This window comes from Babylonia areolata, chromosome 23 (genome assembly GCF_041734735.1).
Source record: "Babylonia areolata isolate BAREFJ2019XMU chromosome 23, ASM4173473v1, whole genome shotgun sequence".
Classification (NCBI taxonomy): Eukaryota; Metazoa; Mollusca; class Gastropoda; order Neogastropoda; family Buccinidae; genus Babylonia; species Babylonia areolata.
The window spans coordinates 25741311-25765278 of record NC_134898.1 but is presented as its reverse complement, the minus strand read 5'-3'; the positions used below and the strand labels follow the sequence as shown (position 1 = coordinate 25765278).

At 45.0% G+C, this 23968-nt stretch overlaps 1 protein-coding gene across 1 annotated transcript in view; it reads right to left on the bottom strand.

Moving 5' to 3' along the window:
- LOC143298129 (uncharacterized) overlaps window positions 1-23968 on the bottom strand; it is a 212710-nt gene that overhangs the window by 15680 nt on the left and 173062 nt on the right. Inside the window, exons 84-98 of the mRNA XM_076610849.1 lie at window positions 23624-23779; window positions 22206-22415; window positions 20526-20671; window positions 18816-19113; window positions 16388-16561; window positions 15193-15428; window positions 13353-13575; window positions 11675-11875; window positions 10268-10465; window positions 8704-8820; window positions 7837-7948; window positions 7090-7220; window positions 2713-2830; window positions 2115-2278; window positions 621-737 (exon numbers count right to left, since the gene is read on the bottom strand). Of these exons, the coding sequence (XP_076466964.1) occupies window positions 621-737; window positions 2115-2278; window positions 2713-2830; window positions 7090-7220; window positions 7837-7948; window positions 8704-8820; window positions 10268-10465; window positions 11675-11875; window positions 13353-13575; window positions 15193-15428; window positions 16388-16561; window positions 18816-19113; window positions 20526-20671; window positions 22206-22415; window positions 23624-23779 (2601 nt within the window). The remainder of the gene's footprint in view (window positions 1-620; window positions 738-2114; window positions 2279-2712; window positions 2831-7089; window positions 7221-7836; window positions 7949-8703; window positions 8821-10267; window positions 10466-11674; window positions 11876-13352; window positions 13576-15192; window positions 15429-16387; window positions 16562-18815; window positions 19114-20525; window positions 20672-22205; window positions 22416-23623; window positions 23780-23968) is intronic.

The window sequence follows — 23968 nt, the reverse complement described above, 5'->3', positions numbered from 1 at the left end:
AAAACGAATGTCTGTGGGAAAGACGCAGAGATGTTTTCGTTACTATCAAAACGAATGTCTGTGGGAAAGACACAGAGATGTTTTCGTTACTATCAAAACAAATGTCTGTGGGAAAGACAAAGTGGATGACTGTCAAAATTAATTCTTGGCAAAAGACATGGAGATGTTTTCATTAATATCAAAATTAATGCCCAGGGAAAGGCACAGAAATGTTTTCATTACTATCAAAATAAATGCCTGAAGAGAAACATAGAGGTGTTTTCATTTCTATTAAAATGAAGACCTGGAAAAAGACACCGAGATTTTTCATTCCTTACAAAATGAAGGTCTGTGGAAAAGACACAGTGATGATTTCATTCCTGTCAAAATTAATACCTGGGGAAAAAAAGCAGAGATGTTCTTATTCTTCAGGCTGAATGCACAGACAGGACTATTAACTGGTTTTAAATTCAATGAAAATGCATTCACACACAGACACACACAGAGACACAGACACACACACAGAGAAACAAATAACCAAGCTCTTCCACTGGACCAGCTCGCCAGACCCAGACACACGCACCACACACCAACATTCCCATCACCCAAATGTCCCACCAAAGGCCTCCACACCCACTCACAGTGAGGGAGGTTTTGATCTCATTCAGCAGTCGGTACATGATCTCCAGCTCCTTCATGATGAAGTTGTTGAAGGAGGTGAACCCACCAATCTTCTTCACTTTCTCTATGATGTACTCCTGCAAACAAAACATGCACACACACGCACACACATTAATCATGGTATTTTCACTGCACACAACACACAGTATTGTTTGTCAAACACAAACATAGAGATGTTTTCATTCCAATTAAAATGAAGGGGCCTATGAGAAAATGCAGAAATGTTTTCGTTACTATCAAATGTCTGTGTACAGACATTAAATTTTTCAATCACACTATAATCCCCTCCACTCTACCCTCATACATCATGTCGACTTTCTTGCCCATCATTGTACAATTACCCCACCCCACCCTACCCAAACACAGCTCCAGGTTCTCTGGTTCAGTCTTTATCATCATTCTGTGACAACAAGGCAAGGTAAGGTAAGGCAACAAGTTCTCTGGTTCAGTCTTTATCATCATTCTGTGACAGCAAGGAAGGTAAGGCAACAAGTTCTCTGGTTCAGTATATCATCGTTCTGTGACAGCAAGGAAGGTAAGGCAACAAGTTCTCTGGTTCAGTATATCATTATTCTGTGACAGCAAGGCAAGGTAAGGCAACAAGTTCTCTGGTTCAGTCTTTATCATCATTCTGTGACAGCAAGGCAAGGTAAGGCAACAAGTTCTCTGGTTCAGTCTTTATCATCATTCTGTGACAGCAAGGCAAGGTAAGGCAACAAGTTCTCTGGTTCAGTCTTTATCATCATTCTTTGACAGCAAGGCAAGGCAAGGCAACAAGTTTATTTCATGTTGCAACCTTGGGGCATTGAAATATTCTATACTTGCATCTTTTGCACATGCCCTACAAACAAAAAGAGTGATGTCAAAAGCCAAAACAAGCCCTTTCAAGCAAACAGGAAAGTGACCCTTCCATTCTTTGTGGAGCGACCAACCCCCACCACACCACTCACCTTGTAAACCTTTGGCACTACTGCTCTTGTTGTAAGTGTTCAACACACCACTCATCTTGTTTAAAACTTTCAACACACAGAAGTACCACTCACCTTGTAAGCTTTCAGCATCACTAACCTTGTTTTAAGCTGTCAGCACCACTCGTCTTGTTATGACCTTTCCACACAACTGCACCGCTCACCTTGTTGTAAGCCTTCAGCACCACTCAACTTGTAAGCTTCACCACTCACCTTGTTGTAAGTCTTCACCACTCACCTTGTTGTAAGTCTTCATCACTGCTCACTGTATTGTAAGCCTTCCGCACTGCTCAACTTGTTGTAAGCCTTCAGCACTGCTCACCTTGTTGTAAACCTTCAGCACTGCTCACCTTGTTGTAAACCTTCAGCACTGCTCACCTTGTTGTAAGCCTTCAGCACTGCTCTCCTTATAACCTTCAGCACTGCTCACCTTGTTGTAAACCTTCAGCACTGCTCACCTTGTTGTAAACCTTCAGCACTGCTCACCTTGTTGTATGCCTTTGGCACTCGCTGCAGCATGTTGTAGCAGATCTCCCAGAGCTCCACGTCCTTGCGCATCTTGTAGGTGGCGTAGCTGGCCGTGCTGAACACGCCCTGGTCCACGATGGCCGGGTTGTTGCTCTGGGAGCTGACGCCGGCCAGCGGGGGCCCTGAACACACGGAGGGTCACAGATCACTTGTGTGGAAAAAGAGAACCAGCATCCAGCTTTTATCAGAGAATGACTTCTGCTAGCAGTTGGGCCAACAGCAAAGTGAGAACTGTATGATCAATGGTTTCTCCACTGGAATGGGGAATTCATTTAACAGCAAGCTATTTTGTGAAAGACTAGGACTAAAACTATGAGGCACATATGTTAATCTGGGAGATTAGAAAAATCACCCTAAACCCAGCAGGAAAACTATGGATCAAACTCAGGAAACCTGGGCGAGCATCCTGCACTTTAACCATCTGGCCACTGCATGCTTGTTTCCTGCATTCCACTAACTGTCCAGAAATAGGCAGACAAATCAATGTTGCAAACACAAGGTGAGTTTCAGACTTACCAGGTGAGCGTCAGACTTACCAGGTGCGTGTCAGACTTACCGAGGAAAGGCGTGGGGGGCCTGGGGAACAGCTTGTGGGACAGGGTTGGGGTGGATGGCATGGCGTCAAAGATCTTGTTGAGGCGAGTGAACACATACTGGTCGTCTCCAAGCAGAGTCTGTGTAATGATAAGAAGGCATTACTTTTATAAGGCATGATTTTCTGTGCAAACGCTGCTCATAGCATCTACCATGATGAAGTTAAAAGCAAACACTGATTATATAAACACTGAAGTTCTCTGCTGACAAAACACATCCAATGTGAAAGTACACAACATGCGCACTTGTCTTCTTACGCTTTTTGAATGCTAATTGTAGCCTTGTCATTTTTACAACAGAATGGGTCATTCATGCTCTACTTAATAATTTTTATCTGTTCATTGGTACACCACTCTTCTTACTCTCTTTGAATGCTAACTGAAACCCTGTCATATATATCACAGAACTGGTCATTCATATCATACTTCTTTTTTTTTCTCTAAATTTCTATTTATTCATTTATCTCATTTTATATATCATTATTATCATATTTCTGTGGTCATTATGTTTAATCTTCTTATCTGATTTTTTTTGTTTAATCAGCAATGCTAATGAATTATTCCTCTTGTATAACAATGACCCCACCACCGCTATCCATCCCTGACAACAACAAAAAAAAAACTACCAACAACAACAAAAAACCACCTGAACCAACCAACTACACAAACAAATGGAAAACCAACAATAATGTAATCGTCAGATTTACTATGAATGCAGAAACAAATGCATCATCTTTTTTTTCTTTTTCAAAACAAGTCACTTTTACTTTTACTTTAAAAAAATTACTTACTTCATTTAGCCTCAAGTTAACTCTAAGGTACATTCCAAAACCAAAGTTAGCACCACCAACTGCAAAATATTTATTCCCCCCATCCCCCCCTCACCCTTTACCTTAACCACCTCACCCCAACCCTCCCACCACAAATGAAAAGAATGAAAAGAAATGAAAAACATGAATACTTTGTAAATCCTGTTTTCTGAACCATCACTGAGAATCAGCCTCTCATTTTCAGTCTTGCTCACAGTCAGAGAAAGCAGGCATTTATGCACGGCCATGACATTCAGTTATGTGATCAGTCATGCAACTGCTGACATCAATATACACACATCAGGTGACACTGAGAATTTCTGTTATTTTATGATGGCAATAGACTGGAGAACAGCAGAAAGTGGTCTTCTTTTTATTTTCTTTATTTTTTTCTTTTTTTGACACATTCATACACAGCAGTCTGAATACAAATGAGAATCTGATCCATTGTGACACAGGGCAACAATATAATCAAACTGGAACACTATCAGTGCATACATACACATATACACATATGCACGCATGTATGTTCACATATCCATGCAAGTGCACATTCACATAAGTGCTTACAATATAGCTGCAGACATCAACACACATACATACATGTATATACAAGCACACACATAACACAACTTGCACAAACACACACACACATGTACATGTATGTGCACACACAGCAATTAACCCCCAAAACAACACGCTGGACACCTTGCCCACAGGGTTCCCATGAAGCCAATCCTCCTCACCTAACACACAGCTGACCACCACACCGCAGTACATACAGAGGTGACCGAACCACTTGGGAGGAAGTTGGCACAATGGTTAAGAAACTTCTCTGCTGACACAGTGTTCACGAGGGTCAGGCTTTGATTCCCACCCTCGCCCTTTCTCCCACAGTTTGACTGGAAAATCAAACTGAGCACAGTCATTCCGATGAGATGATGATAAACTGAGGTACCACATGCAGCGCACACTTGGCACGGCAACAAAAGTTTTGTCCTCCGGCAAAATTCTGCAGAAATCCACTCTGATAGGCACACAAACATACAAGCATGCACTCGAGGCCTGACAAGGGCACTGGGTTGTGCTGCTGGTCAGGCATCTGCCTAGCAGATGTGGTGTAGCATATATGGATTTGTCTGAACACAGTGACGCTGCCTTGAGAAACTGAAACTGAACTAAAGAAAAAAAAAGCAAAAAAAACCCCATAAAATAAAATAAAATAAAATAAAATAAAATAACACTGTCATGGCACACACTTGTCACACACACTGTGTTCGCTGGTCAACAACAACACCATAAAATAAAAATAAAAAGGTTGACTGCTGGGACCAGAAAACGAGAGGTCAATAAGGAGGAAAGACAGGTACAACCACAAGTACCTTTCAGAAGTGATGATGTCAGACCCACTCTACAGAAGGAAAGTTTCATAATCCTCCAGGTCACAAACCCTCTGTCAACTGGCGATTGCAGGTATTAAGGGAGCGGGATGCAGAATAAGGAGTGAGAGGGACTACTAACTCAGCAAAAAGAACAAAAGAAAAAAGAAAAAAAGTGAGTTCCCGCTCAACCCTCCATTCTGCACCCTACTCCTTTACCTGCAATCCTCAGCTGACAAAAGGTTTTGTGACCCACAACATTGTACTCCTCCTGTTTGATCCTACACCACCACTTTTGAAAGCTACTTGTACCTCTCTCTTCTTCTTTTTTTTTTTTTTTTTTTTTTTTTGACTTCTCGACAAACACAACACCAAGTTTCCATCAAAGCTTCCAGCATGGACACTCCTGACACCCACACATTCCATACCAACCTCATTTTCCTGCAGCAGTGTACAGACAGAGACAACCACACAAAATATGACTGGTATGTACATGGGTTACCGACTGGAAACTATCATCGTAACAACAAAAACTTGGATAAACAATCATTACAGAGGTTAAAATGGACAACAGATAGGGACTGACTCAGAGACATAGAGAGAGAGAGAGAGAGAGAGAGAGAGAGAGAGCTCTTAGAGGGTGGTCTCTGACCAAAAGATAGGCACTATATGAGTATCAATAATGATAATAAAGATAATGATAATAACAACAATACTAATGATGACTATGATGATAATAATGATAACTCATGTCGGACAAGAAACTGAGGCATTGAGCTCATCACTCAGCTTTAAACTGAGTACTCGAGGGATGTTCAGGTATTGCTCAGGTATTCAGCACCTCCCTTCACCACATACCCTCCTCATCCCTCATCACCCCTTCCATCTCACACATAACCCAGAAACTGGCCTCTGAGTGGTCACGATGTCCTAGATCATCACGATCATCACCGTCATCCTCCTCCTTTAAACCCTATGTTATGAAACCAGTCTCCCCCTCTTTAAAAAAAATTCCAGTTTTTATGGTCTTATATCACTCTCAGTGAAAAGACATTAACTCTCTCCATACGAACGGCGAAAGAGACAACATTAACAGCGTTTCACCCCAATTACCATCATCAAAATATTGCAAGAGGAAGGCTCTTATACTGAAGAGGTGAATGTTGACAAAGAATACCACAATTCTTACGACGGAAGCTAAAGGTTAGGTCATTCAGACACCCACTGGACATACGAGGGGTCTGTGTAGAGGAGAAGACAGGACTGGCCGTACTGAGTGAGTTAAATCAACAAATAACCAGATTACACCCAGCCCTCCCCTCCTACCCCATTCCTCCCTCCCACAGAACACACAACCCCCCCTCTCTCCCCTCAAGCCACCTCTCTGTGATGCTGTGATGTTTGCATGGGTTCTTATGCTTGCTTGGTGTTTGTCCACTGATTATGCCATAACATAGCAGCTCAAACTCTGTGGAGAGTCACAAGGCTCGATTTAATGAAGATCATTGGTGTTAGGATACCATACAGGCATGCCTACCCCAAAATTTGCTTTTAAGGAACAACGCACATTAGAATCAGGGACAGGAAATTATTTTCAGGAACATCTCAGCAAACATACAACAGTCCTCTGACAGCCAGGAGCAATGGTTGGTCTTGCTGAAGTTACTTCGCCAGAGACAGAAATCATGAGGGTTTTCAAAAAATGGCTTTGGTATTGTTCAGACAGTTCCAGCTTTTCACAAAGTGGCTTCGGTAATATTCGGCAGCATTCCTGCAAGTCTTAACGAAGTGTCTTCAGCAATGGTTGGAAAGCCATCTAAGGGTACACTTGTACCCACTAGATACTCGGGGGAAAAAATGTTACAATCGGATTTTTTCATTTTCCGGGACATGCAGCAAATATCCATATTTCCAGGACACCCTTTCAATTTTTTCAATTTTCCGGGACAAATACGAGCCCTCAGTAATGGTAGGCATGCCAGTGGCATAGTAACTAAAATCTCTGATAACTCTTACATTAAACATAAGTAAACAAAGGTATGAGGATTACATCTTTGAACTGTATATGATCATTAAGTACTCGCACAAAACAATAAATGAAGACACACACACCCTCCCCTTCCCTCCTCCCCCCAGGACCCTGACCACTGACCTCCACATTGGGGTGGAGGTGGCAGCCCTCGGGAACGTCCAGGAAGAGGTGGCTGAGGGAGTCCAGGGCCTGGATCAGGGTGTTCAGACGGACGTTGGGGTTGAAGAAGGCCTGGGGTAGGCGGTACTTCACTGAGACACACAGCAACCACAATGTGAGGACTGCTGTCTGTGCCCACCTTGTCAGTGTGGTGTGTGACGGAGGGCGTTGGTGGTGGTGAGAGATCACAGACAGAGACAGCCAGAGAGAGACAGAAACTGAGAGATGTTTTATTCATAAAGGCCTTGATCCCTTGGATGCATTCCTATGATCATGTTGTTACGTGGAGGAATGTTCCTATGATCATGCTGCTTTGTAGAGCTAAATAATAATAATAGTAATAACGGGTCACCAGAGAGAGTACTTATGTGCTATAAACTACAAGAGAGAGAGAGAGAATGACAAATGACAATGACAAAGTTCTTAATGTCCATTCAGTGTTACAATGCCCTTGATCAGACAAGGGGGTGAGAGAGAACACGGAGTACTTGTGAACACATCTCAAATAATCTGCATGGTCACTGCAAACACAGAACTGCACATGTAATTTCAATCAATAGAGAGAGACAGAGACAGAGAGAGAGACACAGAGAGAGAGACTGAGACAGAGAGACACAGAGAGACAGAGAGAGAGAGAGGCAGACAGAGAGAGAGAGACTGAGACAAACAGAGAGAGACAGAGGCAGAAAGAGAGAAGAGGACCCTCACGTCTGGCCACTTCAAACTCCTTCTTGATGGCGGTGGGGGACATCCAGTAGTCCACCATGGCACTCAGGCTTTGCTGGTCCCCAGGGTCTGTGATGTAACTGCCGTACACCACCTGCACACACCACACACACCACTGTCACCCAAACCCTCCACATCTTCTACACCACCTGCACACACCACACACCGCTGTCAGCCAAACCCCTCCACATCTTCTACACCACCTGCACACACCACACACCGCTGTCACCCAAACCCCTCCACATCTTCTACACCACCTGCACACACCACACACCGCTGTCACCCAAACCCCTCCACATCTTCTACACCACCTGCACACACCACACAACGCTGTCACCCAAACCCCTCCACATCTTCCCCAAAGACTTGCCTGCAGCTACAGATGGTCACTGCATTACACCCTTTGCAATGTCAAAGAATCAGTCAAGTGAATTTTAATGTAATCTCACCTGAGAAACAATTATATATATATATATATATATATATATATACAGATAAATAAACACACATATTGATAGACAGATTGATGTAGATAGATAGACAGATAGATAGATACACGCACAAACAACATACACCAACTACACCATGTGCACGGCAATTACCCTATTTGCAATGAATTATACCCTATTTGCAGTGTGAATAAATTACCCCCATTTACAATGTGTGACAAACTGCCCTATCTACAACAAACTATCCCGTTTGCAATGAACAACCCCAACACTGCATCGTCACTGAACGAGCCAAACAGCGACGTCAGCGAATCACCCAGAACGACACCACCTGCAGTCAGTCAGTGACAGTCAGTCCCACCCTCCAGCAGGGGACCCCACCATGCAGTGACCCCCTCACCTCGGCCAGAACGTAGCGGATGCCGGTCCAGGAAGTGGTGCGGGGCACCTGGGTTCCATCCCCCGCCAGGACGAACATGGGGTCCTTGAACTCCCCCACTGTGAAACTGACCGCTTCCTGCAACACGCAAGGGCAAGGGGCACGGTGAAACAGCCATCACATGAGGTTGCAATGTGAACACAGAGGATAAGGCTCTCAAGGTGAAACAGCTGTAACATGAAGTTGTAAACAGAGGGCAAAGGATCAAGGTGAAACAGCCGTCACATGAAGTTAACTAAAACAGAGGGTAAGAGTCAAGATGACACAGCTGTTACATGAGGTTGTAAACAAAGAGGGCAAGGGTCAAAGCGAAACAGCCGTCACATGAGATTGTAAACACAGAGTGCAAGGTCAAGGTGATACAGTCAACAAATCAAGACTACACAAAGAGGGCAAGCACAGCCATCACATGAGATTGTAAACACAGAGTGCAAGGTCAAGGTGATACAGTCAACAAATCAAGACTACACAAAGAGGGCAAGCACAGCCGTCACATGAGATTGTAAACACAGAGTGCAAGGTCAAGGTGATACAGTCAACAAATCAAGACTACACAAAGAGGGCAAGCACAGCCATCACATGAGATTGTAAACACAGAGTGCAAGGTCAAGGTGATACAGTCAACAAATCAAGACTACACAAAGAGGGCAAGCACAGCCGTCACATGAGATTGTAAACACAGAGTGCAAGGTCAAGGTGATACAGTCAACTAATCAAGACTACACACAGAGGGCAAGCGTCAAGGTGAAACAGCTGTCAAATTCATGTTGTAAGCACAGAGGACAAGGGTCAAAGTGAAACAGCGATTATGTGAGGTTGTAAACACAGAGGGCAATGGTCAAGGTTAAACAGCTGTCACATGAGGTTGTAAACACACGGGGCAAGGTGAAACACTGTCAAATGAGGTCATGAACACAGAGGGCAAGGGTCAAAGTGAAAAAAGGCAATCAAATGAGATCATAAGGTTTAAATGTTGCCAGTTTTTCATGGTGGTATGATAAAGTAAATAATAATGATTGATGCTGAATAGAGACGATATGGAGTGTGTGTGTGTGTGTGTGTGTGTGTGTGTGTCTGCACATACATCTGTGTGTCAACACCCCTGTCACTCTTCTCTTACCCCTCTCTAACGGTTCCCCATCACACCCTAAGTAGAGCTTCCTAAAACTGATGATGAAGAAGTTGTGGGGCTGGTTGCATTCCCTAGCCCATCAAAAAATTCCACAAAACAAAACAAAAACAAAACAAAAAACAAAAAAACCACAAAAGAAACAACAAAAAACTGAAAAAAAAAACCAAGGAAAGAAAAAAAAAAAGTTCCCTCTCCCTAGCTTACAACCCCTACACCTATAGCTTCCTGAAGCTGATGTTGAGGAAATCACTGGGCAGATTCCTACCCCAACTCCATCTAAAAGTTCAATAAAGCAAAACGAAATGTAAACCCCCACCAAAAAAACAAACAAGGAGAGAGAGATGAATAAAACCTGTAACCTCTCCCCATGCCCAACAGTGAGTGTGGCCCCACCTGCAGCTCCCTGAAGCTGATGTTGAGGAAGTCCTGGGGCAGGTTCCAGCCCCCCTGGCCATAGCGGGCACGCAGCTGCAGGGCGGCGTGCAGGAAGCACAGGTTGTGCAGCATGGCCGGCCACTCCCCCCGACCCGACTGCTTCAGGATGTCCCCCTCCATCCATGACATGGACCTCACCAGGCTGTCCTTCATCACCTGGGACATGACAACATGCTGTCCTTCATCACCTGGGGGATGACAACATGCTGTCCTTCATCACCTGGGGCATGACAACATGCAGTCCTTCATCACCTGGGGGATGACAACATGCTGTCCTTCATCACCTGGGGGATGACAACATGCAGTCCTTCATCACCTGGGGGATGACAACATGCTGTCCTTCATCACCTGGGGGATGACAACATGCTGTCCTTCATCACCTGGGGCATGACAACATGCAGTCCTTCATCACCTGGGGCATGACAACATGCTGTCCTTCATCACCTGGGGCATGACAACATGCAGTCCTTCATCACCTGGGGCATGACAACATGCAGTCCTTCATCACCTGGGGGATGACAACATGCTGTCCTTCATCACCTGGGGGATGACAACATGCTGTCCTTCATCACCTGGGGGATGACTACATGCTGTCCATCACCTGGGGGATGACAACATGCTGTCCTTCATCACCTGGGGCATGACAACATGCAGTCCTTCATCACCTGGGGGATGACAACATGCTGTCCTTCATCACCTGGGGCATGACAACATGCAGTCCTTCATCACCTGGGGCATGACAACATGCAGTCCTTCATCACCTGGGGCATGACAACATGCTGTCCTTCATCACCTGGGGCATGACAACATGCAGTCCTCACTTCTGTACATGCTGATTTGGATTGACTGATACAGATGCTAATATACTGAACCTGTCCTTGGTCAGTGAACAAGTACATGGGGGTCATTTGCATGACAGGCTGCCTACCTGGGTAGAGCCAACTGAGAGCTGCCTTTGGGCGCTCATCATTCATTTCCAGTGCCATTCAGTTAGGCTTCAGTCATGCACACACAAGCACACATGCACACACGCACACACACACACACACACACACAAACACATGCACACATACACATACACACATATATGTATCTCAAAATGGATTTTACAATGAAACTTTTTCCAGGGACAACTCTCTTATTGCCGTGGGTTATTTCATGTGATTTAAATGCATGCTACATACAATGGATCTCAGTTAGAAGTCCAATCCAAATGACAATCGATCAGCTCACACACTTTGATGCCTCTGCAACTGAAACTGAATTTGAAACTGACACTGGAGGAGACAGGACTACAAGTTTGGAAAACAAAATGTGGCTGTCACTTCTGTGCATATCCACAAAAACAATAACAACATCTGTTACCTTTGGAGAGTTGATGATGATCTTGACGGAGTTCTGGATGAGGCGGACAGGCAGCACCTCGGGCACAGCCTTGCTGGTGATCCACAGGCGGAAGGTCTGGTCCGTCTGGGGGATGGACGGGGCCACCTCCGCCAGCAGTGACTCCAAGGCGTTCAGGAGGTGGGGGCAGTTGTGGGCGTTGTGGAGCAGCACCCACTGACCCTGGGGAGGAGAGAAAGATTCCCTTTTATCACAGCTCTTTCCCTTTAGTCACAGCTCTTACAATAAGATTCCCTTTTGTCACAGCTTTTGCAGTAAGATTCCCTTTTATCACAGCTTTTACAGTAAGATTCCCTTCAGTCACAGCTCTTACAGTAAGATTCCCTTTTATCACAGCTCTTAAGGTAAGATTCCTTTATGTCACAGCTCTTCTGGCAAACAGTAAGATTCCCATTTGTCATAGCTCTTACAGTAAGATTCCCTTTTATCAAAGCTATAACAGTAAGATTCCCTTTTGTCACAGCTCTTACAGTAAGATTTCCTTTTATCAAAGCTATAACAGTAAGATTCCCTTTTGTCACAGCTCTTACAGTAAGATTTCCTTTTATCAAAGCTATAACAGTAAGATTACCTTTTGTCACAGCTCTTACAGTAAGATTCCCTTTTATCAAAGCTATAACAGTAAGATTCCCTTTTGTCACAGCTCTTAGAGTAAGATTCCCTTTTGTCACAGTTCTTACAGTAAGATTCCCTTTAGTCATAGCTCTTAAGGTAAAGATTCCTTTTTGTCACAGCTCTTCTGTCAACCAGTAAGATTCCTTTTCATCACAGCTCTTCTGTCAAACAGCAATATTCCCTTTTGTCATTGCTGTTGTGTCAAACAGTAAGATGGGGAAAAAATATAAATCTGATATACCAGTATAGATTGAATTTTCTGTATCAGAAAAATTTCTGTAAAAGAATAAATCATATTGTTCAAAACAAATGAACAAATCAATGAAAATAAATAACTAACTAAATTAAAACATTAACGACTATGAAAAAAAGAAAGAACAAGAACAAACAAGACCCTAGTATGACTGCCATAACAAACAATGTGGCACTGGTACTCAGCCAGTTTCTCTGGCATCAACAGTGATAACACTTCAAAGGTGAACGTAAACTATGAAAAGACAGTTTTTAGTTTCAGTTTTTCAAGGAGGCATCACTGCTTTCGGACAAATCCATCTAAGCTACACCACATCTGCTAGGCAGATGCCTGACTGCAGCATGACCCAATGTACTATTCAGCCCTTGAGTGCATGCTGATATGTTTGTGTACCTATCAGAGAGGATTTCCTCTGCAAAATTTTGCCAGAGGTCAATACTTTTTTTTACCATGGGTTCTTTTTCAGTGTGTCCAGCGCTTGCTGCATGCAGGGCTTTGGTTTATCATCTCATCCGAATGACTAGACACTTAGTTTGTTTTTCCAGTCAAACTCGGGAGAAAGGGTGAGAGCAGGAATCAAATCCAGACCCTTACGGACACTGTACTGGCAGATAAGTGTCTTTACCATTCTGCCACCTTCCTCTTGTTCCTAAAAGACAAACAAAAACAAAGGGGGGGGGGGGGGCGTGTGGGGGGGGAAGCCAGCTGATGAACAGAGTCAGAGTCTTCTTCTTCTTAGCATTCCCAAGAGTCAGAGTCAGGGTGACACACCTCCACCATTCCTTTCTGGATCTGTTTCCTGACCACCCTCTCTGGGGCGGATCCATTGTCTGTCAGGTAGATCTCCACATGCCGGTTCTGCTTGCGGTTGGCAAAGTCTGTGAACAGCTTGACGGCTGTGTCGGCCTCTGTGTCGAAGATCATGATGATGGGGCTGGTGGGGGAACTCTGACGGAGCAGGGTAGAGAAGTCTGGAGGCACGTCTGCTGTGTATCTAGTTAAGGCAGAAAAAAATCAATGTTTATATAAACAGGAAAAACTGACTATCTAGTCATCATCAATGATGAATGAGTTCCAAAGCAACACCTGAAAAGGTCCGCATGTGTTTCATGAAGAATACAAATACTGTTCAGCATAGTTTGATGTTAGTGAGGAGCACATAAACTGCTTAGCCTTGAAGTGTGGCAAGGTCACACTACTTGTGAAGAAAATAAATTCTCTGCTCCACCAGCCGTCATGGTGAAGTGGTCAGCATTGCTGACTGACAACTGGGAGGACGTGGGTTCAATCCCCATCAGTTTTCTTCTTGTTGGTTTTTGGATTTTTGTTTGTTTGTTTGTTTGTTTGTTTGCTCATGGCCAGTTCCTACCCAGAGATGAGTGTACTATGGGCTGAAATGGGAAGACTGGGACCACACAGCTGAGGGTAATCTACTTCATGAATGTGCATTTTGGGAGTGTTGCTCACATACCCTGACCAACACTGCAGGTGTTTCTATCTCCCAGCCTTGTTGACAGCTTGTGGTTCCGTCCTTCAAATCCAGGATGAAACTGTATATCTGACTTCTCTGTTCTGGCATGACTACATGACTAATCATGTCCCTTGGAACAAAACAGAACAGGATGTTTGACAGTCAGATATTCTCTCTGGCAAGTGGCAGTTATACAACAGGCTGACATGTCTTTGCAGAAGTATATTTGAAATAAATCATTAGACCCAGTAGGTGTTCACAGCGTAAGACTATTGAAAAAAACTGATGCTCCTATGCTGGTTATCAGTTGTGTGCTAATGAATGTATGTATGATAGTTGTGTTCAACTATGACCATCAGAACAGCAAAGGAGGCAACTGCTGTCCCAACTATCTTGGCTTGACTTTAATTATAGAGGAGAGTGTCCTACCCAAGTGTCTGACAATGACCATCAGAACAGCAGAGAAGGCAACTGCTGTCCACACTAAATGGGCTAGAATCTGATTATAGTGGAAAGTGTCTTGCCCAAGTTACATCCCCACTCTCTTGGCCAAGAGGGCTTCAGGACAGTCAGCATTGTGAAGGTCCTGAAAGGCCAACTAGTCCCAAAAGGCTGCAGCACTAAAAGTCAGTGCAAAGATAACACGTATCACCCCAACATTGACTATGACAGTTGTGTCCGACTATGACCATCAGAACAGCAGAGACGGCAACTGCTGTCCTGAATATCTGTACTAGAATCTGATTACAGTGGTAAATGTCCTGCCTAAGTTAATTCCCCACTATCTAAGTCAAGAGGACTTTAGGACCGTCAGCATTAGGAGGGGTCACAAAAGGCCAGCTAGCCCCCAAAAGGCTGCAGCACTAAGAGCCGGCACAAAGATAACACCCATCACCCCCACACTCACTATGATAGCCGTGTCCGACTATAACCATCAGGACAGCAAAGGAGGCAAATACTGTCCAGAATATCTGGTCAAGAATTTGATTATAGTGGAGAGCGTCCTGCCCAAGTTACATCCCCACGCTCTCAGCTTTAGGACAGTCGGCATTGGGAGGGTCCCAAAAGACCATCTAGCCCCCAAAGGCTGCAGCACTAAGAGCCGGTGCAAAGAAAACACACATCACCCTCAGCACTCACTTCTTGCCCAGGACGCTGTTGACAAAGACCACACCGGCATGGACCAGTCGGTCACTGCGCACAGCACGCACCACACACAGCCGCTGCATCGGCTTGTACACTTCGTCCATCTTGTCCGGCAGGGGCTGCAACTCTGGGGTATCACTCTCACACAGGTTGCGCCACTGTGTCTCCCGCCCGTCCTTGGGCATGCGGTCAAACATCTCCTGGAACCACTCGAAGTGGGTGGCCAGCACCTGTAACAGTGACAGCAAGGGGTGGGGTGTTAATCACCTGCAGCAGTGACAGCAAGGGGTGGGGTGTTAATCACCTGCAGCAGTGACAGCAAGGGGTGGGGTGTTAATCACCTGTAACAGTGACAGCAAGGGGTGGGGTGTTGATCACCTGTAACAGTGACAGCAAGGGGTGGGGTGTTAATCACCTGTAACAGTGACAGCAAGGGGTGGGGTGTTAATCACCTGTAACAGTGACAGCAAGGGGTGGGGTGTTAATCACCTGCAGCAGTGACAGCAAGGGGTGGGGTGTTAATCACCTGCACTGCTGTGAGCTCTCTGCCCCTCTCTACACTGTCAATACTCTGCTGCCGTGGTCCCCTTGCTTTTGATTGGGTGGGACCACAAATTCTTTTTTGGTGTTGTTGTTGTTTTCCTTCTTTTCTCTCACAGATTTGAGTGTGTGTATGAGTGTGTTGTGTGTGTGTGTGTGTGTGTGTGTGTGTGTGTGTGTACATGTGCATGTGTGTGTGTGTGTGTACGTGTGCATGTGTGTGTGTGTATGGAAGTGATGGAGGGTGTTATGTGTGTGTGTGTGTGTGTGTGTGGTTCTTGATGTTTATTCCATCTTAATTAAGTGTGCTTCAAACCATAAGGTAGGTGCTTTATAAATGCCTGTTTATTTCTTCTATTTTTCAAGCAGATATGGTGTACCAATATATGGAACAGTATGCATGCTTTGAAACCTGTTGATTCTTAGTACTCTGGACCCCTGTGCTATGGAGGCAGAGTGCATTATATATCACCTTTATTGTTGTTGTCATCATTATCATTAGCAGTATCATCATAATCATCATAATGATAATTATCATCCTCCTCCTTATCATCATCATCATCATCACATCATCATTACATCGTCATTAAACTGAAACAACAAGAAACATAGCAAGACAAACACCGAAAAAGCAGGTGGGTGGGCTGACCTGCAGGTTGTGGAACTGGTCGTCGGTCATCCAGTCGAAAGGTTTCTTGGCCTGCACGATGCGGGAGTCGGAGGGCTGGACATAGCCCAGGGCGGACATGACCACAGAGCTGTAGTTGGGGGACACGATGTATTCTCTCTCCCCGGGTCCCAGGTTCCCCTGACTCTCCTCCACCTGTACACACACACAGAGGGTGTACACACCTGTACACACACACCTGTCACACACAGCGTACACACATCTGTACACACACACACAGTGTACACACACCTGTACACACACACACAGGGTGTACACACCTGTCACACACACCTGTCACACACAGTGTGCACACACCTGTACACACACACAGTGTACACACACCTGTACACACACGCAGAGGGTGCACACACCTGTCACACACATTGTACACACACCTGTACACACACAGTGTACACACACCTGTTCATACACAATGCATATACACTTGTACACACATAGAGTACATACACAGTGCACACACAGTATACACACCCATACACATGCCTGTACACATACCTGTGCACACACCTGTAAACACAGAGTGTACACTGTACGCACACAATGTACACACTCCTGTGCACACACCTCTACAGAGTGCACACACACACAGTGTACACTCAGTGTACGCACCCTTACACGCACCCTTACACGCACCTGTACACACACTCATACATAAACATGTACACACACCTGTACAAACGCAATGTATACACACCTGTACACACACTGACAATATGGGCATGTGGATCATGCATTTTAATTTGTGACAATCAATTTATTCACACACAGCGTACACACATCTGTACACACACACACAGTGTACACACACCTGTACACACACACACAGGGTGTACACACCTGTCACAGACACCTGTCACACACAGTGTGCACACACCTGTACACACACACAGTGTACACACACCTGTACACACACGCAGAGGGTGTACACACCTGTCACACACAGTGTACACACACCTGTACACACACAGTGTACACACACAGTGTACACACACCTGTACACACACCTGTACACACAGTGTACACACACCTGTACATACACAATGCACATACTCTTGTACACACATAGAGTACATACACAGTGCACACACAGTATACACACCCATACACATGCCTGTACACATACCTGTGCACACACCTGTAAACACAGAGTGTACACTGTACGCACACAATGTACACACTCCTGTGCACACACCTCTACAGAGTGCACACACACACAGTGTACACTCAGTGTACGCACCCTTACACGCACCTGTACACACACTCATACATAAACATGTACACACACCTGTACAAACGCAATGTATACACACCTGTACACACACTGACAATATGGGCATGTGGATCACGCATTTTATTTTGTGACAATCAATTTATTCAATTATTCTTCCTTTCTTCACTTTGTGTTGAAGGAAGACAAGAAAAAGAAAAAAAAAAAAGACCCGCCCCCCCACACACACACACACAAAAAAAGAAAAAAAAAGAAAAAACTAAACGCTACCTCTCCGATTCATCCTTGAGCGAATAACATTTCCAGAGTATCAAATCTGCTCTCAGAACTGCCTCATCAGCTGTCCTCCGAATCTTACACAGACATTAACAGGAACATTTTCTGTCACAACTTTACTTCAACAACCCCCCTAACCCCCAAACCTCCACCCCAAAAGAAAAAGAACACCAAGAATAAATCGCTGGCTCTGCACCGCAATCATCTCTATTTTGACAAAATGTTTCAGTAACGTGGGCGCAAGAGAGGAAGGCAAAAGAACGGCTGCTGCAGAACGGTCAAAGGACAACTCAAGACCCTGAAGCACACCAGGAGCAATCATTCAGAGACTGGCCCAGAACAGACAAGAGTGGTGGTTCTTCGTTGCTGCCCTACATGTCAGAGGGCATCACAAGCAGTACGTAAGTAATAAGGTTACCTCTTTCTTGACAAACATTTCAGTTATTTTTATAACATGTAGTGAGAAAAAAAAGACAACATATACAGTAAACAATAATAAATAAAACCATAAATGAAAAATATCATAAATGATGAAAAAATAAAATAAAATAAATTCTTTAACTCTTTCACCAACATAGACGACTCAAAGCTGACTAAGACAGTGCACCGCCATCGGCGTCTTTTGTTGACATGAAGGAGTCATGTTGATAAGACCGTTTTTCACACTGTAACAAAGCTTGACAGCTGCAGCCAGTTTCCCCGCCAACAGAACAATGACTAACCTTTGCCCCCTGACCCAGTTTGAAGTGAACAAGTCCATTGTCTTGTTATGATATGAACAGAAGAGCATCCTATCTAAAATATTTGGTGCCGGGGGTGTTTTTCACACAAACTTGGCGGTGAAAGAGTTAAAAAAAAAAAAAAAAATTTTTTAAAGCTCACCTCAATGGCCAGCAAAAGAGTGTACACAGACCGGTCCCTCTCAAACAGGCTCCTCACAGAGGCGGAGAAGGCACTGAAGGTCAGCTTGTCGATCAGGGCCTTCACGGCCGAGCGGTCCGAGTGGCTGATGGCCGCCTCATAGAGGGCGCAGAACTGGCTGAAGGAGGTCTGGTACAGCGGGTTGATCTCACGCATGTACTGGGTGGTGTCGAAGCAGACAGCCGCCCGCTGAGCAATCACACGGAACCCTTCCCGGGCCTTGTGGATGGAGTTCCGGCTGTTGGCGATGCGGGTCAGGCTGAGGAAAAGAAAACGTAAGATACACTGGAAATTAACAAACAATGAAGCCAGGAGATGAAATGATTAACAAATAGAAAAGAGTGGTAACTCTCTCCATTCACAAGGTACACAACTTCAAGTCAGTGCTGCTTATGCTACCGATTCAGCTAGCACACAGGTAAATAAAAGGTACATTGCTGGTGTGTGCACATGTCAAATGATCAGTATAAGGACATGCCTGGCGCTTCCTTTTTTGAGGAAGTGTCTGGGTTTGTTCCAATGTGCCTTTTATTTACAAGTGTGCTAGCTGTATCAGTAGTGTAAGCAGCACTGACATGAAGTTGTGTAAGATACACCATTTGTTGTAATAATTTGTAGTAGATATATATATATATAGTACCAAATCTTGTGCAGAAACAAATCATAGTGTTTTCACACCAGTCAGTCACACACATGCATAACTCTAAACAGGGGGGAAAAATAATCAAAAAATCAACTAAAAACAAGGAAGAGGCAGGGAAGGGAGGCTATCTTGGGAAGAAGTGGGTTTGAAGGCCAGACTTGAAAAAGCTAAGTGCAGAGACCTGATGAAACCAAAGAGGGAGTTCAGTCCAAATGGAAGGTCCAGAGACAGAGAAAAAGTGGTGGCCGACAGTGGAGAGTTTGAATCTGGTATGCGTAGAATCCGAAGCCGATTGTAGAGAGTGAGATGGGGTGTAGATGTGAAGGCAGCTACAGAGGTAGGAAGGGGCTGATTCGTTGTATGCTGAAATAACGTCTTTTTTAGATAGCACCTATCCTTGGTCAGAGGCCAAGCTCTAAGCGCTTTACAAACAGGTTCATTTGTACTGCGTGCTGCCTACCTGGGTACAGCCGACTGAGGGTTGCCCTTAGACACTCATCATTCCTTTCCTGTGTCATTCAGTTAGTTTTCAGTTACACACACACACACACACACACACACACACACATATATATATATATATATATATATATATATATATATATATATATATATATATATAAGCGGATTTTACAATGATATTTTGCCAGGGACAACTAATTTTGTTGCCCTGAGTTCTTTTATGTGTGCTAAGTGTATGGTAATATAAGGTAATACTTGATAATGTTTGTGTGTGTGTGTGTGTGTGTGTGTGTGTGTGTGTGTGTGTGTGTGTGTGTGTGTGTGTGTGTGTGTGTGCATGCATTCATGCAAGCACATGTGTGTATGTCTGTTTACAGATGGAGGTATGCATGCATGAAGTAAGTCTGTTCTAAGTTTGACTGGGTGTGTGCATGCATTCATGCATTGTCTCAGTGTATCTGGATGAATGTATGAACAAACAGCAAAAGAACATCACAACAATCAGCAACGACATATATCCTGACATATAACAAACAACTTGACAGACAGCTTTTCAATCCACTTACGTCTCCTGCGTCTCGTCGAATTGTTTCTTGAGTTCGGCAAGTCGTCGTGTGGCCTGGAGGTCGTTCATGAGACGTACGTCACTGGACAGCTGTTCCCGCATCTGCCACTCCAGCTTGTCCAGAAGGAGCATGCTCTCTTCCTTCTCCTGCACCACCAAAGGAGATTAATACTTTGTACCCTATCAGCGCAGCTGCACTTTGTACCTCATCAGTGCAGCTGCACCTAGTACTTCATCAGTGCAACTGCACTTTGTACCCATCAGTGCAGCTGCACTTTGTACCCCATCAGTGAAGCTGCACTGCAGTTTCTGTGGACAAGCTCTACAACAGGAGAGTGCACTGTTAATGTCACACTTCACACACAAACTGCACACATCATCGAAAAATGCTTAATTTCCTTTAAAACACAAGCGAACAAAGATGACACCAATGCCAACAAGGTAAAAACACTGAGTAAGAATACAACTGACTGAGAAAGCAAAACTGAACATGCCCACTGCAGTATGGAAATATCTCCATCCAAGGGAACCAATCGGCTGTTATAAATCAGCACTCATGGTACAAAAGGGTTAAAGTGTGGGTGTGGCATAGAATGCTGCTATGGCTGGCAATGTGCTCACTGTAGAAGTGTATGTGTAGGACGTTTTTTTCCTTGGTGCACTACATGCTTATGTAACGAGTCTCATGTTTTTCTCCAAAGCCTTACACCTGAGGTGGTTTGGGTTGGGTTGTTTTTTCTGACATGCAGTATTGCTTTACAGCATGTTAATTCACACTGATTCACAAAAACGCAGACACACAGATACCACAGACACTCACAGACATGCACAGACTGACACACACATACATACAACCCATTTACTCCCCATCATGAATATCACCCACTTCTCCCCATTCTGTCTTCTTTCCCCCACCCACCAGCACTATCTACCAACCCCCACCCAACACAGCACTATCTCCCACCCACCCACCCACCAACCCCCACCCAACCAGCACTATCTCCCATCCACCCACCCACCAACCCCCACCCAACCAGCACTATCTCCCATCCACCCACCCACCAACCCCCACCCAACCAACACTATCTCCCACCCACCCACCCACCAACCCCCACCCAACCAGCACTATCTCCCACCCACCCACCCACCAACCCCCACCCAACCAGCACTATCTCCCACCCACCCACCAACCCCCACCCAACCAGCACTATCTCCCACCCCATCCAACACCCCTCAATTCTACCACCCCTTCTCCCACCCACCCACCAACCCCCACCCAACCAGCACTATCTCCAACCCATCCAACACCCCTCAATTCTACCACCCCTTCTCCCACCCACCCACCAACCCCAACCCAACCAGCACTATCTCCCAACCCATCCAACACCCCTCAACTCTACCACCCCCTCTCCCACCCACCCACCAACCCCCACCCAACCAGCACTATCTCCCAACCCATCCAACACCCCTCAACTCTACCATCCCCTCTCCCACCCACCCACCAACCCCCACCCAACCAGCACTATCTCCCACCCCATTCAACACCCCTCAACTCTACCACCCCTTCTCCCACCCACCCACCAACCCCCACCCAACCAGCACTATCTCCCACTCACCCACCCACCAACCCCCACCCAACCAGCAGCATCCCCCACCCAACCAGCAGAACTCTGCCTCTCACCTGTCTGAGGGTGGAGCTCTCGTTCTCCAGGCGTGACTTCTCGTGGGCCATGAAGATGTTGAGCAGCTCCTCCTCCACACACTGGCGGTTCTGCTGGAAGAAGAGGACGGAGGTGTAGGCGGCCAGGTAGTGGGGGATGGTCTGTGGCTCGCCTGTCGTGTGCAGGAACAGGCGGAACTTGGGGTCGCACTCCACCTCGTGGTCCGTCACCTGTAGGGGAGTTGCACACAGAAAAGGAACAGGGTTTTTTTGTGAGGTTTTTTTTTTGTTTTTTTTTTCAATTTTTTTTTTATATTATAGTTCAGTCTAGTTTAGTTCACTTACTCAAGAAGGCTTTACTGCATTCACTGACAAGTTTATGTATGCTGCACATACACCGCATCCGCTAAAGCAGATGCCTGACCAGCAGTAGTAACCCAACGTGCTTGATCTGGCCTTCAGGGGAAAAAAAGTGCATGAACAAACTAATGGATAATCATTACATTAATGAATGAACAAATAGATAAATAAATTCAAATGAATAACATAAAAAAAGTACGCAGACAGATAATGAAATAAAATAAAACGCAGGAAAAGTAAAAAATAGAATAAATAATACATAAAATAAAAAAACAATAATAATAATGAATGAATAAATAAATAAAGGCAAACACACACACACACACACACACACACACACACACACACACACACAAGATATGCAACAAACATACAGTTCAACAAGAGAAAGGGGTTTTTGCAGCAGCTCATTCAGCCCTGCCCCCAGCCATTGCAATGGCGTCAAAATTCTTCTCACTGAAACGGTTTTCACATTCCTGCAAGTGTATAACCGTAAGGAAAGGGAACTGACATCACCAGTCAAACAGCCACCCAGGCAACCATGTGTTTGTTCTGTATTGTCTGTATATTCTGTTCAGCATTTTCAAGATTAAAAGGCTATGCCAGTCTTGCACAGAAAGCCAGTTGGTGTTTGCACATGTCAAATAATCGGTATAAGGACAAGACCAGAGCTTCCTTTTTGAGGAAGTCACTGGGTTTGTTCCAATGAACCTTTTATTTACCTGTATGTTAGCTGAATTTGTAGAATAGGCAGCTGCACTGATGGAGAACACAGTGCTAAAGACACTGCAGTGCTGCTGCACTGATGGAGAACACAGTGCTAAAGAAACTGCAGTGCTGCTGCACTGATGGAGAACACAGTGCTAAAGAAACTGCAGTGCCGCTGCAGTGATGGAGAACATAGTGCTAAAGAAACTGCAGTGCTGCTGCACTGATGGAGAACATAGTGCTAAAGAAACTGCAGTGCTGCTGCACTGATGGAGAACACAGTGCTAAAGAAACTGCAGTGCCACTGCACTGATGGAGAACAAAAAAAAAAAGCACTAAACAAGACAAGAAGCCACGACAGAAGCACTCACAATGACTTTGAAGCGGGATTTGCCATTGATGAAGCTGACGCAGCTGGCTATGGTGTCGATGAAGCGACTGTCGGACACCAGCTGTCGCACGTCGCAGTCCGTCACCAGCAGAGGGGTGCCCTCCGCCAGACAGTTCTCCAGCTGGGACCGCATCTCCTGCAGGGCAGGGCAGGGAAATGCATGGAGAGGTGGTGGTGGGATGTTTCAACACACACACACACACACACACACAGAGGCGCAATAGCCGAATGGTTAAAGTGTTGGACTTTCAATCCGAGGGTCCCAGGTTCGAATCTCGTGGTCGCATGGTGGGTAATGGGTGGAGATTTTTCCGATCTCCCAGGT